At 39.6% G+C, this 13,897-nt stretch overlaps 1 protein-coding gene across 2 annotated transcripts; it reads right to left on the reverse strand.

Annotated features, from left to right (window-relative positions):
* Nucleotides 1-1,078: 1,078 nt before the first annotated feature.
* On the reverse strand, nucleotides 1,079-6,396 carry LOC128544581 (sialidase-3-like). Of its 2 annotated transcripts, XM_053514794.1 has the most exons (4): nucleotides 6,150-6,396; nucleotides 4,746-4,799; nucleotides 3,194-3,427; nucleotides 1,079-3,101 (listed from the first exon to the last, which is right to left on the reverse strand). In XM_053514794.1, exons 3-4 carry the CDS (start codon nucleotides 3,410-3,412, stop codon nucleotides 2,211-2,213), a joined length of 1,110 nt encoding a protein of 369 aa, XP_053370769.1. In that variant the 5' UTR covers nucleotides 3,413-3,427; nucleotides 4,746-4,799; nucleotides 6,150-6,396; the 3' UTR covers nucleotides 1,079-2,210. The 2 variants fall into 2 exon arrangements, with proteins under 2 accessions (XP_053370769.1, XP_053370770.1); XM_053514795.1 differs by lacking the exon at nucleotides 4,746-4,799.
* Between the last annotated feature and the right edge of the window lie 7,501 nt (nucleotides 6,397-13,897).

Consider the following 13,897-nt stretch of genomic DNA (forward strand, 5'->3'; position numbering starts at 1 on the left):
CCCTTGATCAGTTGAATGTTCTCCTCACTGTGCACTAGAAATATCTGCAATATTAAGATTTTCCCAAACAAATTCCTTATTTGTGCAAATATACTTGGCAATAAAGGTTTTTCTGATTGTGAAATTTCCACCATTACAGTGTTTTGCATTGTGCGCCCCTACAGACAGACTTAAATATGATACTATCTTGTATTATTAGCATTATTCATTAATTTTGGATATCAAATTCTAATGAACAGATGAGGCTGTTAAATTCTCCTTAAAATGTATTTTACACCCGGGAAACCCACCATGGGTGATAGATAACCCTCTCCTGAAACAGTGCAGTGACCAAAGCCGCCATTACTGTCACTGCTGTTGTCAGGAGGAGGACTGTACTTCGGGCTGAAAAGTGTTTTTTTTTATTTTTGCTTTTTTACTAAAAATCTTTGTAATTAAAAAGCTTTTGTTTAAAATCCCTACACAATAAGAATCAAAGCATGAGTTTGCTGTTTTTTATTAAATCACAACCAGCATATTGTTGCATATTACAGCATATATTATATTATTTTAAATTGCATATTAAAATAACCACTAACACAACTGCAGGCTGTTTTTATCCATTGTGATAAACCTGTGAGAGGTGGAGTTACAGCGTTTTGAAAAATCATGCAAAAATCACATTTATAGAACCCAAACAACTTGGACAAAAATATTTTGCCATCTTTGCTTTTAAACACCCAGTGACTTAAAGAAAACACATGCACTAAATATTTAGTTCAGTTTGTGATACTTCTTGCTTTGTTTGTCTTAAAACTGTAAAAATGGACGTATCTCATTTAGCTGTCAAGCAGTTTATATAGAGATTCAAACTCTGCAATGCATTACATCATGCAAAAGACACAGATCAACTTCTATCTGGCTCCAAATGACACTCCAACATCACCTCTATATAGATATACATCTATATCTCGTCCTGTTTTTACATTACAGCGTTCATCTTTATCGTCCTGTTTATTCCTCTCTCGCTACACTGACGCTGTTGGAGGAAATAATCAGCCTGAGTGAGTGACATATAAAAAGCACAACGTTAAACATCTTTTAACATATTCAGTTCATTTTAATTAGTTTATTATGATTAATTCTGATTAGTTTCAGTTAATTTAATGTGTTGATTAGTAAATTATCACCACACTGGTTTGGCATTACATCACCAGTATAAAACACAAATTAATGTTAGCTAAGACTGGAGCTCAGTCGCGAGCAGAGAGACAATACAGGGTTAGTAGCTGGTGTAGAGAAACGCTTTTAATAATGAGTTTATACTTTTAAAATAAAATAAGTTTTACCTGATTGAGTAGTTATATAAGTTTAAATACATGAACAAGAGCAGAGACGATATCCGGCCTTTAAAAATGAAGACTTAAAGATGATAACACAGCCTGTATTTTCTGTCTTTATTTAATTTTACTGTATTATCTGTATTGGTCTTAACGTTAAGCAGGATCGTGTGGGTGAATTTTACATTTAGCATTTACGTGATGTTGTATCAGGGCAGGAGAGGGAGGAGGTCAGGAGGACAGCGGGACGGCAGGGCCTAGTAGCAGAGAGGAGAGTGGAGAGACAAGACTGCCTCCTGGTGGTAAAGGATGCATTACACCATCATGGGAGGCTTATCATTACGTGTCTTTACTACGTAAGAATATCAACATCTTTCTGAAGATCAAGTGAGCTGGAGATCCACCGCCATCACCTGATCTACCGGACACGACAGAACAACTAACACTGATCACTGGACAAGACAGGAGAGGGACAGGAATAAATAAAGTCAACAGTAGGATATAGAGTCAGGTCCATAAGTATATGGACAGTGAGGCGGTGTTGGTGTGTGTGCTTCTGTACTCTACCACGGTGCGTGTGTGTGTGTGTGTGTGTGTGTGTGTGTGTGTATATATTGAAGCAATCAGGATGTCAACTTTCAGCTCCTGCCATTTTCGCAAGCTCAAAAGTAATTGGACCAGCTAATATAACTGTAAATAGTAAAATGATTATTAATACTTTGCAGTCAGTAAAGTCGTAAACAAACTGAAACTGAAGTAGGGTGTGTTTTGTTCCTGGGAGACTCACTGGGTGGTTTATGGCTCTGTTCTGAATTCTCTTATGTTTTAGGTGTGTATTAAATGTTTTTTAAATTCATGTTGGTTGATTTGATGTTGAATTTATGTTTTTTGTTACATAATATTGTCAAGACAAAACTCAGAAAAAGTTATCTCTTCGAGTTGACTTGTCCCACGTTCCAGGAGACAAGCAAATTGATTATCTGTGTCGCTGATCTGAGTCAGATCTGAGTACGCACTGGTGCCGTAATTGATAACGTTAACTTTATTCCATCTGCTGTCACTAAAAGGAGACTCATTCACATAAACCCCAAGATTCCGTCTTTTTTTCTTGTCAGTTGGATGTGAATAAAGCAGCCAGCTCCTATCTCCATGTTTAAAGCTCACCACACTGCCCTGACAGCCACCATGTGTCTCTTCCAGGTTAGTTGGACGTGGTTTAGAATCAAAATCTTCTCCTCTGTTCTGACTGCAAACCTCAACTCTGTAACGACCAGTGTTTCTGGCGTTGCAGTATAAGGAACTTTGACCATTGCTTATAGTGATCTCTGCCATCTCACACTCAAGAGACGTGTGACTTACTTTGTGTCCAAATGTCCAGGTGTCCCCATGATTATCACTACAGAACACAAAAGCATGAGGTGTTGGACTAAGGCACCCTGAAATATAATAAGCATAAGCAGGAATGATGAGTCTGCCGTTAGTCATCTGAATGCCGTGCCCAGGACCGACACTGAATGTGGCCCAGTTTTTTATCTCACTTCCAATCACCGTGTCTGTCAAATCTGTCGTCTCGCTCCATGTCTGCCCGCTGTCTGTGCTTTTAACGAAACATAAACGAGCCTTGTTCTTGCGGCTGTTAATCTGCTGCTGCTCAGTGACCTTATCATACACACAATTAAAGAACAGAAAGACAGTCTTAGTTTGTTTCTCGTAGACTGGACACGGGTTCATGGTGCGATATCCATCCAAAGCGGCTCCTGTAAGCTCCTGCATGTCTGACCACTGAAAAAGAAACTGTGTATTTAGCATATATCTAATAAAATTGCCAAATGAAAGTAAAGCAGAAAAAGTCATATCTGTGTTAGTGTGATGACCTGAACTCTCCCGTGTTCCCATGTTCCCCTCCTGATGACCAGAAATTTAGCATCAACATCATCCAGTGAGGTTCGTTTCTCAGCAAAAGCAAGAAAGGTTTCTGAATCATGAATGTAGATCAGAGCTGGGATTCTGTAGAACTCTTTTTTAGTATTCGTAAACAAAGGTGTTTTAAATGGTTCGTCCTTAAGTGACTTTGTTGAGGTGCTGTTTCCCATTTCTCCACAATGTCTCTTAATTTGGAAACACAGATAAGGAACAGAATCAGATGTAGGGAACGTCCTGCTGCTCAGGCATCTCATTTGTATATTCACAAAAACATGTTGTTGTAAAAGGGTAAATATGTACATGTTTAACTGCCTTTATACAGTGTCAAGAAAAAGTATGTGAACTATTTGGAATGTTATGGTTTTGTGCATTAATTTTTCATAAAAGCCAAGACCACAACCCAGTATAGATACTAAGGAATGACACACACATGAGACTGAAATGAAATATGACAAAGAATGTGACAGAGCTAAAGCAGTTCTGCTGGGAAGATCAGACTAAACTTCCTCCTGAACCATGTGCAGGTCTGATCCACAGCTACAGGATGTGCCTGGTTGAGGTTATCTCTGCCAAGGGGGCGGAGTCAAACAGTTCCAAGGGTTCACTTTTTTACTTTAATAAAGACATGAAAGATTAGGATATTTTGTGTTATTATTTTAGGCAGATTATATTTGTTAATACTGTTGACTTACTCAACTCAACTCAACTTTATTTGTGTAGCGCTTTAAGAACAAGAATGCCCCAAAATGTGTCACATAAATAATAAAGTTGAATAATATAATTAAAAATAATCATGTTGGTTTAAAGACTAAAGAAAACATATGAGTTTTTAGATGGGACTTGAACACCCTCAGTGATGTGGCCTCACAAACATGTGGGTGCAGCAGTAAAGAATGCCCGATCACCCCTGAGCTTGTGGGTTTATCTTAGGGTTTATCTTAGGGGATACTGCTCCAAGGGTCCCAAATCCAGAGGTGGAACTCTACTAAGACCAAACAATCCTTTTAATGATAGTAAAAAAATTCAGGGCTAACCATGCCTTTATGTCATCTAGACATGTTAACAGAGCTTTGATAGAGTAGCCTTCCTTCCGTTTTAACGGAAGATAAATCTAACTGCCATCTGCATAGCAGTAAAAGGCAATGCCATGTTTTCTTAGGATATACCCGAGCGGCAACAAATACAACGAGAAAAGAAGGGGCCCAAGGATAGAACCCTGTGGGACTCCATATGTCAGAGGAGCTAATAAGGACTGAAGATCTTCAAGGCTAACAGAAAATGTTCTATCAATGAGATAGGACCTAAACCAGTCTAGAGCTGTCCCCCTATTTTCCACCCAGTGTTCTAAGCGTGACAGAAGGATATCATGGTCTACTGTATCAAGGGCAGCTGTTAAATCAAGGAGCAGAAGAATCACAGAATTACCAGAATCTGTAATATGATAAATGTCATTTAAGACCTTTAACAGAGCTGTTTTAGTACTGTAAAGAGCTACTACTGTACCTGGATACTGCCTTTTCCAGAATCTTAGACAGAAATGGTAGCTTGGAGATTGGTCTGTAATTAGAAAACATAGACTGATCACAATTAGGATTCTTTAAAAAAGGCGGCAACTGTGGATTTTAACTGTTTAAAATGTCTGAGTACCACCCCAGATCCCAAGCTGCTATTTATAATATTTAAAAATATAGCTCCTAGAATTGGAGCAAACTTCATAAAAAGATGTGGAGGAATGGGATCATAACATAAATAATCTTTGACAACAGAAAATACTTCATCACAGACTTAAATAATAGAAATAGATAATCCATGAGATAAAACAAGATCATGGGTGTGCCCCTTCTCCTGTGTGGGGCCAGACACTCACTGCACAAAACCAAACAAATTGATTAGCTTAAAAAATCTTTGGCCAGCAGATTTTCAGGGCAACAGACATGAACATTAAAATCACCCACAACAAGGACACGATTATATTTAGGCATAATTTCAGCCAAAAAGTCAGACAAGTCAATTAAAAAGTCCTTATTGTACTTAGGTGGACGATTAATTACTCCACATAACACTGTGTGAGAGCGGCCAAGCTCAAATAAGTTCAGCTCAAAGCTGGAAAACAGCAATAATGACAACTGCTTACAATAGAAGTTAGAGGTTACACAGCGGTAGAGGTGAGCAGGTATTCCCGATACCAGTGGAGGGAGATGATTTTGCTTATTATTCTCAAACCGGATTAAATTTTCCGCAAGAGGCCGAAGGTTCAAGAGTTTGACAATCATAAACCAGCAGAGAGTTAACTTCAGTTAACAAGTGACAAAAAAAAAAAAAAATCCTAATAGCAATGTGAGCAGAAAACGGCAGGTCACACACACTGGAGCCATCTTGCTGTGTGACATTTCCATCTTCATCGTGGATGATCAGAACTCATTTCATGACAAACAAATGCAGAAAACCATGAAATTCCTAAAGGTTCACATACTTTTTCTTGCACCTGTATGTTTCTGATTAAAGTGTTACAGTATGTTCCAGCACTTTGGTATAAACAGGACTTAGGTTCAGGGGTTCAGTCACTTCACAGATCACTTATAAAGAGTTTAACCAGCATAAAGCCAACATGTTACCAGCTGAACTGATTCACTCTGAAAGCATTTTATTGGCCACATACATGGTTATACAAGTACAAGAGTAGGAAATGCAACCTCCAGTGGTATACCTCCATTTTGAAGACATAAAAAATAGAAAAAAGAAGAAGAATAAAAAGAATAAAGAATAAGTATGTACAAAATAAAAATAAGACTGATATAAATTATGTACAATATAATATACGTATAGATATAAATTATACAGAATTATGTTGTAATCTATGATACCTGTGCAATATGTGGTAAAGTGACTGTGTTAGATTTTACTGACCTCTTGTTAAATATTTCTTTTTGCTATGTTGATCTCCTCGATGAGCCCCAGAGCTGCTGCAGGAATGAACAGTCAGGTCCCAGTCTGTAAAGCAGAGATTTGTTTAGTGAAGGATGCAGTGGATAGGAAAAGGCACAAAGTCCTCTGGAGAGACTTCTCTTTTCTGGGTAAATATATCCTCATAACTGTTGAATAATCATGAGACTCTAACAAAGGATTTAGTTTATTGCAAATCATATTCTTAAAATCTAAATATTCATTAGTGTCACCAGATAAAGGGGTGTATATAAACCCCTGTGTGTGCTCAAAGTGAAATTAATGTACTGTGTATGATGTCAGCAGGGTGGTGTGGGTTTTCTTTCCAGGAAAGGCCAGATGTCCCTGTGCTTATCAGGTCATTTAAGGCTTCCTGTTTAACTAACTTTCCACTTCTCTGGGTTTTATTCTCATTTTATGTTTGGGAGTTTTACCTTACCATCTCAGGCTCATCAGCAGAAGTGTGTAGTAACGAGTTACATTTACTCCATTTCATTTACTAGAGTAACTTTTATTTTTAAATGTATTTTTTTATTTTTTATTTTTAAATGTACTTCTACGGGTATTTTTACTGCACTGCACTGCACTTTTACTTTAGTAGATTTGTGAAGATGAAACACTACTCTCACTCCGCTACATTCGGCTCCACTCGACTCTTTTCTAACTGTTTATTCTACACATGCAGGTGGTGGATCTACCGCATGACTGTTTCACCAATCAGACGCAGCAACAATAATCACATGTTATTGTGGCTGATTGGTCAGTCTATAAATTCATCCTATCTGGGAATCTTAACTTTTTGTTAAGTTTTTCATACTATTGGACTTTGCCTTTTTTGCGCTTTTTGGAGAAGGCGCGGGTATCTTTGTCTAAGAAAAACAAACGGAATTCAGCTCCAAACAATTAAACTCCGACTCAGGTACGATATCATGTCCAATATTCAGCTTGTTCAGTGTGTAGATTGCAGGATGTTTAGACATTCTTCCTCCGTCGTTAGTGGTAATTTTATTTGTGATAGGTGTGTGTTAGTGAGCACTCTGACAGGGAAGATATCAGCGTTAGAGGAGCGCATCCAGACTTTAGAGAGGGTTAGAGAGTGTGAGAGCAGTGTTATTCCTGTAGCGGACAGTCTGGGTGCCGCAGGCGGAGATAACCAGCCCCCGACTCCGGCATTAGAGCCCTTACAGCGGGGCGAGTGGGTGACGACTCGGCGGCATACTCGTTCAGCCAAAGCTAACGCTAAGGCTAGCCCACCGGAGCACACCTCTTCTGCGCTTCACGTGTCCAACAGGTTTGCTCTCCTCAGTGATGCACCCGCTGAGAAACCTGAAAGAGCTCTGGTTATAGGAGACTCTATACTGAGACACGTGAAATTAGCCAGGCCTTTAGGGGCGCCAGCGGCAGTGGTCAGGTGTATCCCGGGAGCCAGAGCACCGGACATAGCAGGTAATCTTAGGGCTCTAGGACAGCACAGGTTCTCCAAGATAGTAGTACATCCTGGAGCTAACGATATACGCCTTCGTCAGTCAGAGGTTAGTAAGAGTAACTTTACAGAGGTGTTTAAACAAGCGAAGGCGATGTCCGATGATATAATATGCTCTGGTCCCATTCCAATGAGACGTGGTGACATAACTTACAGCAGGTTATGGTTGCTGAACCGCTGGATGTCCAGGTGGTGCTCCGAAAACAACGTGGGCTTCATAGATAATTGGAAGACCTTTGAGGGCAAAACTGGCCTGTTAGGGCGGGACGGTGTCCATCCCACTCGGGAAGGTGCTGCTCTCATTTTCTGTAGTATAGCTCATAGTCTCAGAAGAGGCCTAGTTAATCGGTGACAATCCAGAGCCCAGGCCAGGGAGCAGACAGACAGGCTAAACCAACCGTCTGCTAGCTGCATAGAGTCGTCACCCAGGGTTCACTCTATTGAGACTGTGTCTGTTCCCCGAGCTAAAATCAAATTTAGAAAGACTCAGAAAGTCTGTTTTAGTAATCTAATTAACATAAAGACCACAAACTTGGATCAGACTGAATGCGCAGCCGGCACCTCTGATCTGAAGCTAGGACTGTTAAATATTACATCTCTCGCATCTAAAGCAGTTATTATTAACGAAACTACCACAGACCAGGAGTTTGATATACTCTGTTTAACAGAAACCTGGATTAAACAGGCCGAGTATGTAGCTCTAAATGAAGCTAGTCCTCCTGGATACAGCAAGTCTGACCCCACAGAACTCGATCAGGCGACTGAATATTTAGAGTCGACAGTTCGCTATACCTTAGATAATGTAGCTCCAGTTTAAAGAAAAATTATTAAAGATAAGAAACTCGCTCCCTGGTATAACGATCACACGCGCACTTTAAAACAGACCGCTCGGAAATTAGAACGTAAATGGCGTCAAACTAAATTACTAGTATTTCAAACAGCATGGAAGGAGAGCATCCTGAACTATAGAAAAGCTCTTAGTGTAGCTAGATCAACATATCTCTCCATTCTTATAGAAAATAACAAAAATAATCCTAGATTCTTATTTAATGCTGTAGCCAAATTAACCAGAAATAAGACCACTGCAGAAATCTCCACAACATCATGCAATAGTGAGGACTTCATGAACTTTTTTAATAAAATTTTAAATATTAGGCATAAAATTGAGGTTTTGAAACCGAACAATGTAATTTATGCAGATGTTAATCTAGCCATGTCAGATCAGAACCTAGAATACTTTACTCCTCTTGAAGAGAATGAACTAATTTTACTCATCTCTTCTTCAAATTCATCAACCTGTATATTAGATCCTATACCGACACATTTTCTTAAACAGATAGTACCAGCAATAATAGAACCCCTGTTGAGAATAATTAATTCTTCACTCAGCATTGGTTATGTTCCAAAATCTTTTAAATTAGCAGTTATCAAACCAATAATTAAGAAACCTGACCTCGACCCCTGTCAGCTGTCCAATTACAGGCCGATATCAGACCTCTCCTTTATCTCTAAGATTCTGGAAAAGATAGTAGCGGAGCAGCTATGCTCATATCTACATAGAAATGGCATACATGAACTGTATCAGTCAGGATTTAGGCCTCATCACAGTACAGAGACAGCACTCGTTAAAGTAGTAAATGACATCCTATTGGCCTCTGATCAGGGTTGTGTAACTATGCTTGTATTACTCGACCTCAGTGCAGCTTTTGACACCATTGATCACGCTATTCTTCTTCACAGATTAGAAAATGTAGTAGCAATTAAGGGTACAGCCCTCTCCTGGCTCAGATCCTATCTGACCCATCGTTATCAGTATGTAGACTTAAATGGTGATTATTCTGAATGTTCTCTAGTGGAGTTTGGCGTTCCGCAGGGTTCAGTTTTAGGTCCACTGCTTTTTTCCCTTTACATGCTTCCTCTGGGCAACATAATCCGTAAGCATGGTATTAGTTTTCATTGTTATGCTGACGATACACAGTTATATGTCTCAGCAAAACATGATAAGAAAAAACGGCTTACCAAAGTTGAGCAATGTGTGCAGGACATAAGAAATTGGATGCTAATTAACTTCCTTCTGCTTAATCCGGATAAGACAGAAGTTCTAGTCATAGGACCACATACAGCTAGGAGTAAAATTTTAGATCACACCGTAACTTTAGATGGCCTTTCTGTTCCATCAATTGCAACAGTTAAGAGACCTCGGTGTGATTATAGATTCCAGCCTTTCATTTGAAGCTCATGTAGATAATATTACCAGGATAGCATTCTTTCACCTCAGAAATATTGCCAGGATTAGAAATATAATGTCGCTAAACGATGCAGAAAAACTAGTTCATGCTTTTATCACCTCTAGGTTGGACTATTGTAATGCCTTACTGTCTGGTTGTTCAGCTAGATGCATAAATAAGCTTCAGCTAATCCAGAATGCAGCAGCAAGAGTCCTCACTAGAACCAGAAGATATGAGCACATCACCCCTATCTTATCTTCACTCCATTGGCTCCCTGTGAAATTTCGCATTGATTTTAAAATACTACTTTTGACATATAAAGCATTAAATGGTCTCGCGCCGCAGTACCTGAGCGAACTGCTAGTGTCTTACGATCCGCCACGCCTACTTCGATCGAAGGATGCAGGCTGCTTGTCAGTACCGCGTATTATGAAAAATACAGCTGGGGGCGGAGCTTTTTCTTACAAAGCCCCAAAATTATGGAATAGTCTTCCAAATAGTGTTCGGGACTCAGACACAGTCTCAGTGTTTAAGTCCAGGCTAAAAACCTATTTATTTAGCCAAGCATTTTTATAAATAGATTAGCCTTAGGTAAAGGAGCAGATCTGGGGGACTCATGGACGTAGAGTATTATGGTGAACTGAACATACCTAACTGTTATCTCTCCTCTTCTGCTCTCCCTTCTTCTGTTCTCTCTCCCCCCCTCTCTCTTCCCTCTTTCTGTCGAGCTACACATGTTGTTCCTGAGTTGCCAGTGATCAAGACTCCCTCTGCCCCCCGGACCTGTCTGACCCATCCTGGTGCCCCGCTTCTGGTTGGATCCCCCTTGTGTCTCTTTGGAATGCGTCTGGTGTCTGGGGATGGTTTTACTTTACCATAAAGACGGTTCTGGCCTTGACTGGTGTTGACAGCTGTTTCTCTGAGGACTTGACTTGGCTGCAGTTGCTCGATAGTTCAAGATTGCAATTGTCTCCAATAACTAACTGGACTCCATATTAACATCAATTAACATCAATTGTTATGCTGAACTGCCTGCCAACTAACACACAGTATGAATGCAGATCAATTCCTGCTTTTGAGTCTGGTTCCTCTCAAGGTTTCTTCCTATTACCATCTCAGGGAGTTTTTCCTTGCCACTGTCGCCCTCAGCTTGCTCACCAGGGACAAACTGACCATCTTGATTCATGCACACTTACATTCCATACAGGCTTAAATAATTCTTTTGATTGTGTAAAGCTGCTTTGCGACAATGACAATTGTTAAAAGCGCTATACAAATAAAATTTTATTGAATTAAAATTGAAAAGTTTCCGGATCTTTCTCTCATTTCGCGGAATGCCCATAAATCCACGCTGCTCCTAGTAGGATCTTGCGGTTAGTGTACAATCTTTCGGTGAGTATAGAATGCTTTTTTATATGTTAACTTAAATTGTACATATAATCTTACTTTAATAGTCTATAAATATATATTTATATTTTAGTACAAAAGTAATCGCCAACACGTGTTATACATTTATATGCACCCTGAGTAATATGATGCATCCCTGGCATCATATACAAGGTTTCACTTGCAAAAGAAGGGTTTCATACTGCGGTGTCTTCTCTATCTGCCAATATATATAATATATAATTATTATAATTTCTAAAAATTGGACATTACAATTGAAACAGTTACTCAGTACTTGATTATGTTTTCACTGAATACTTTTTTACTTTTACTTAGGTAATATTTTGGATGACTACTACTTCTACTTGTGTAATATTATTTTGAAGTACAGCTATTCTTACTTGAGTACATTTTTTGGCTACTATACTCACATCTGCTCATCAGGGATCAAAATCTACATCTGGATTTCTGTAAAGCTGATAATTACTAACTAGCTAATTACTGCCAAAAGCTACTAATCTACTGATGTGATTTCAGCATGGGAGGAAATTTTTTTTTATCAGGAATGGAGGATGCTTCTGTGTTCAAAGGTCATTTGGGGATCTATATAAAGATCCAGATTTCTCAAGAAAAAGACTGTTTCACAACATCGAGAAATAAAGAAAGAAGCAGTTTCACATCTTCATCTCAGATGGTGTAAATCAGCAAGCAACTCTCTTAAATAGGGAGAAAAGTCAGTTTCACAACACCCTGAAAGTTGCTGACCACCAGAACGCCCTGCTTCAGGGACACTTATAATGCCAATCAGTTAAAGTATACCAGTAGGGCAAATATAAAATCATATATGTGTGCTCATATAGGATGTTTGATATCTTTGTGTTGTGTTCAATGTGTTTATCCTGAACTAAGGAAGTGTAATCAACATGTATAACCCTTTTCATAGATGAAGGTAGAAATGGGTATGCAAGATATGGGGTGTTTAGTATTAAATGAAAGCTTGATGTATTCAAAGAGCGTTGATGTTATGAAAAGTTAGTCATATGAACCAAACTCATATTAATACACTTTATCTAAATGACTAAAACTCCAATGAGAAGGCCTCCCACGTGACAGACCAAATGCTAGATTAATGTATGCACAAAAAAGAGGAACCGTGCGGGCATGGCTATGCCCACAACCATCTCTGATTGGGATAAATGCTCTGTGGGATCAAAAACCCAAGGTCCGAACAGGTTCAATACTTCTTTTTCTCCACTCTCAACCCTTGACTTCTGACCTGTGCCACCAAGCGATCGAAAAGTCTGCTTTTCTCGCAACAAAACTTGGGGCTCAAACTCCATTGCAATGCCCATTAGCCCATTAGAAGATGTCCCAGAGCCCCGGCATTGGTAAGCAGGCAACCAACACGTCGCCGAGGGCTTTCCCGAAAGCCGTCATGCCAACCAATGATGAGAACAACTCACAACAACATACAATCATACAGTATAACTTTGTATCATAAGTATAACAGTGGAAACTAATATTATGCTTATGAATTATGAGGCACAGAAGAAACATCTAGAGAGAAACTAGCACTGGGCCTAACGCAGAACCCTGTGGAACACCAATCTTTATGATTATTTCCTGCTTGTATTTAACAGGTTTGCTCTTTTCAGTGAAGCGTTGACTGTGAAACCAGAAAGAGTTCTGGTTATAAGAGACTCCTAAAATACAGGTGAAAATAGATTCCACCGATCACAACACCAGAAGCTCATCTGACTGTGGACAACAGTAGGAGCATTTTCAGACAGTGCCCCAGACACAGGCAGAAGAACGTCAGGTGCTCTGAAAATACAGCTGGCCAAAGCTGGCTGCTGGCAAAGGAACATGAAGCTGACTGAAACATTGACTTTGTGGTGTTGGAGCTGTTCATTGGCTGAATGCCAGGTGGAACACTAGAGTTGGTCCAGTGCTACTGTCATGTGCCATTCACAGAGGCAATCTAGCTGACTGAGCACCTCCCCTCTTTTCTCTCTCTCTCACCCTATATGGTCTCCTCCTCTACACTGGTTCTACTCTGTGGAAATAAATGCCCATTCCTCCAAAATCAGCTCACTGAGCCCATGTTTCTTCCCTCTCTCTTACCCTTTGTTCTAATTTTCACATCCCAATGTGGTTATTCCACTAATCCCTTCTCTCTTAACAGGTAGAAGGTGTGAGAGAAACATTTGTGAAACAAGTGTAAAGGTTTTTAGACCATGATGATGATGTGCTTGACTGGCCAGCTAATGCACCTGACCTGAACCCTATAGAGAATCTCTGGGCTATTGTCAAGATGAAGATGAGAAACATCCGACCAGACAATACAGACGAGTTGAAGGCTGCCTTTAAAGCAACCTGGTCTTCAGTAACGCCTTAGCAGCGCTAAGCGCCGACTGTGATGGCGTGTGACTGCAGTCGCTCTGATAGTTCTGAGAGTGAAAGTACCGTAAACAGTTTTGTTCCCGAGTCCTCGGCTCTGGTCTTGGAGGAATGTTTTAGTGTTTTCCCTGCTTCATTACACCCACGTCAATTCACTCAAGTATTTTAAGATAATATTGATTGTAATATGTTGTTAAAATATATTGTGGTCTATT

This window comes from Clarias gariepinus, chromosome 16 (assembly GCF_024256425.1).
Source record: "Clarias gariepinus isolate MV-2021 ecotype Netherlands chromosome 16, CGAR_prim_01v2, whole genome shotgun sequence".
NCBI lineage: Eukaryota > Metazoa > Chordata > Actinopteri > Siluriformes > Clariidae > Clarias > Clarias gariepinus.

What these genes read in the sequence shown, in the direction of transcription:
- LOC128544581 (XM_053514795.1), bottom strand. Translation starts at nt 3,412, where the DNA reads ATGGGAAACAGCACCTCAACAAAGTCACTTAAGGACGAACCATTTAAA. An exon ending in GGGAACACGGGAGAGTTCAG is followed by an intron (nt 3,102 to 3,193) that starts GTCATCACACTA and finishes TTTCTTTTTCAG; the next exon opens with TGGTCAGACATGCAGGAGCT.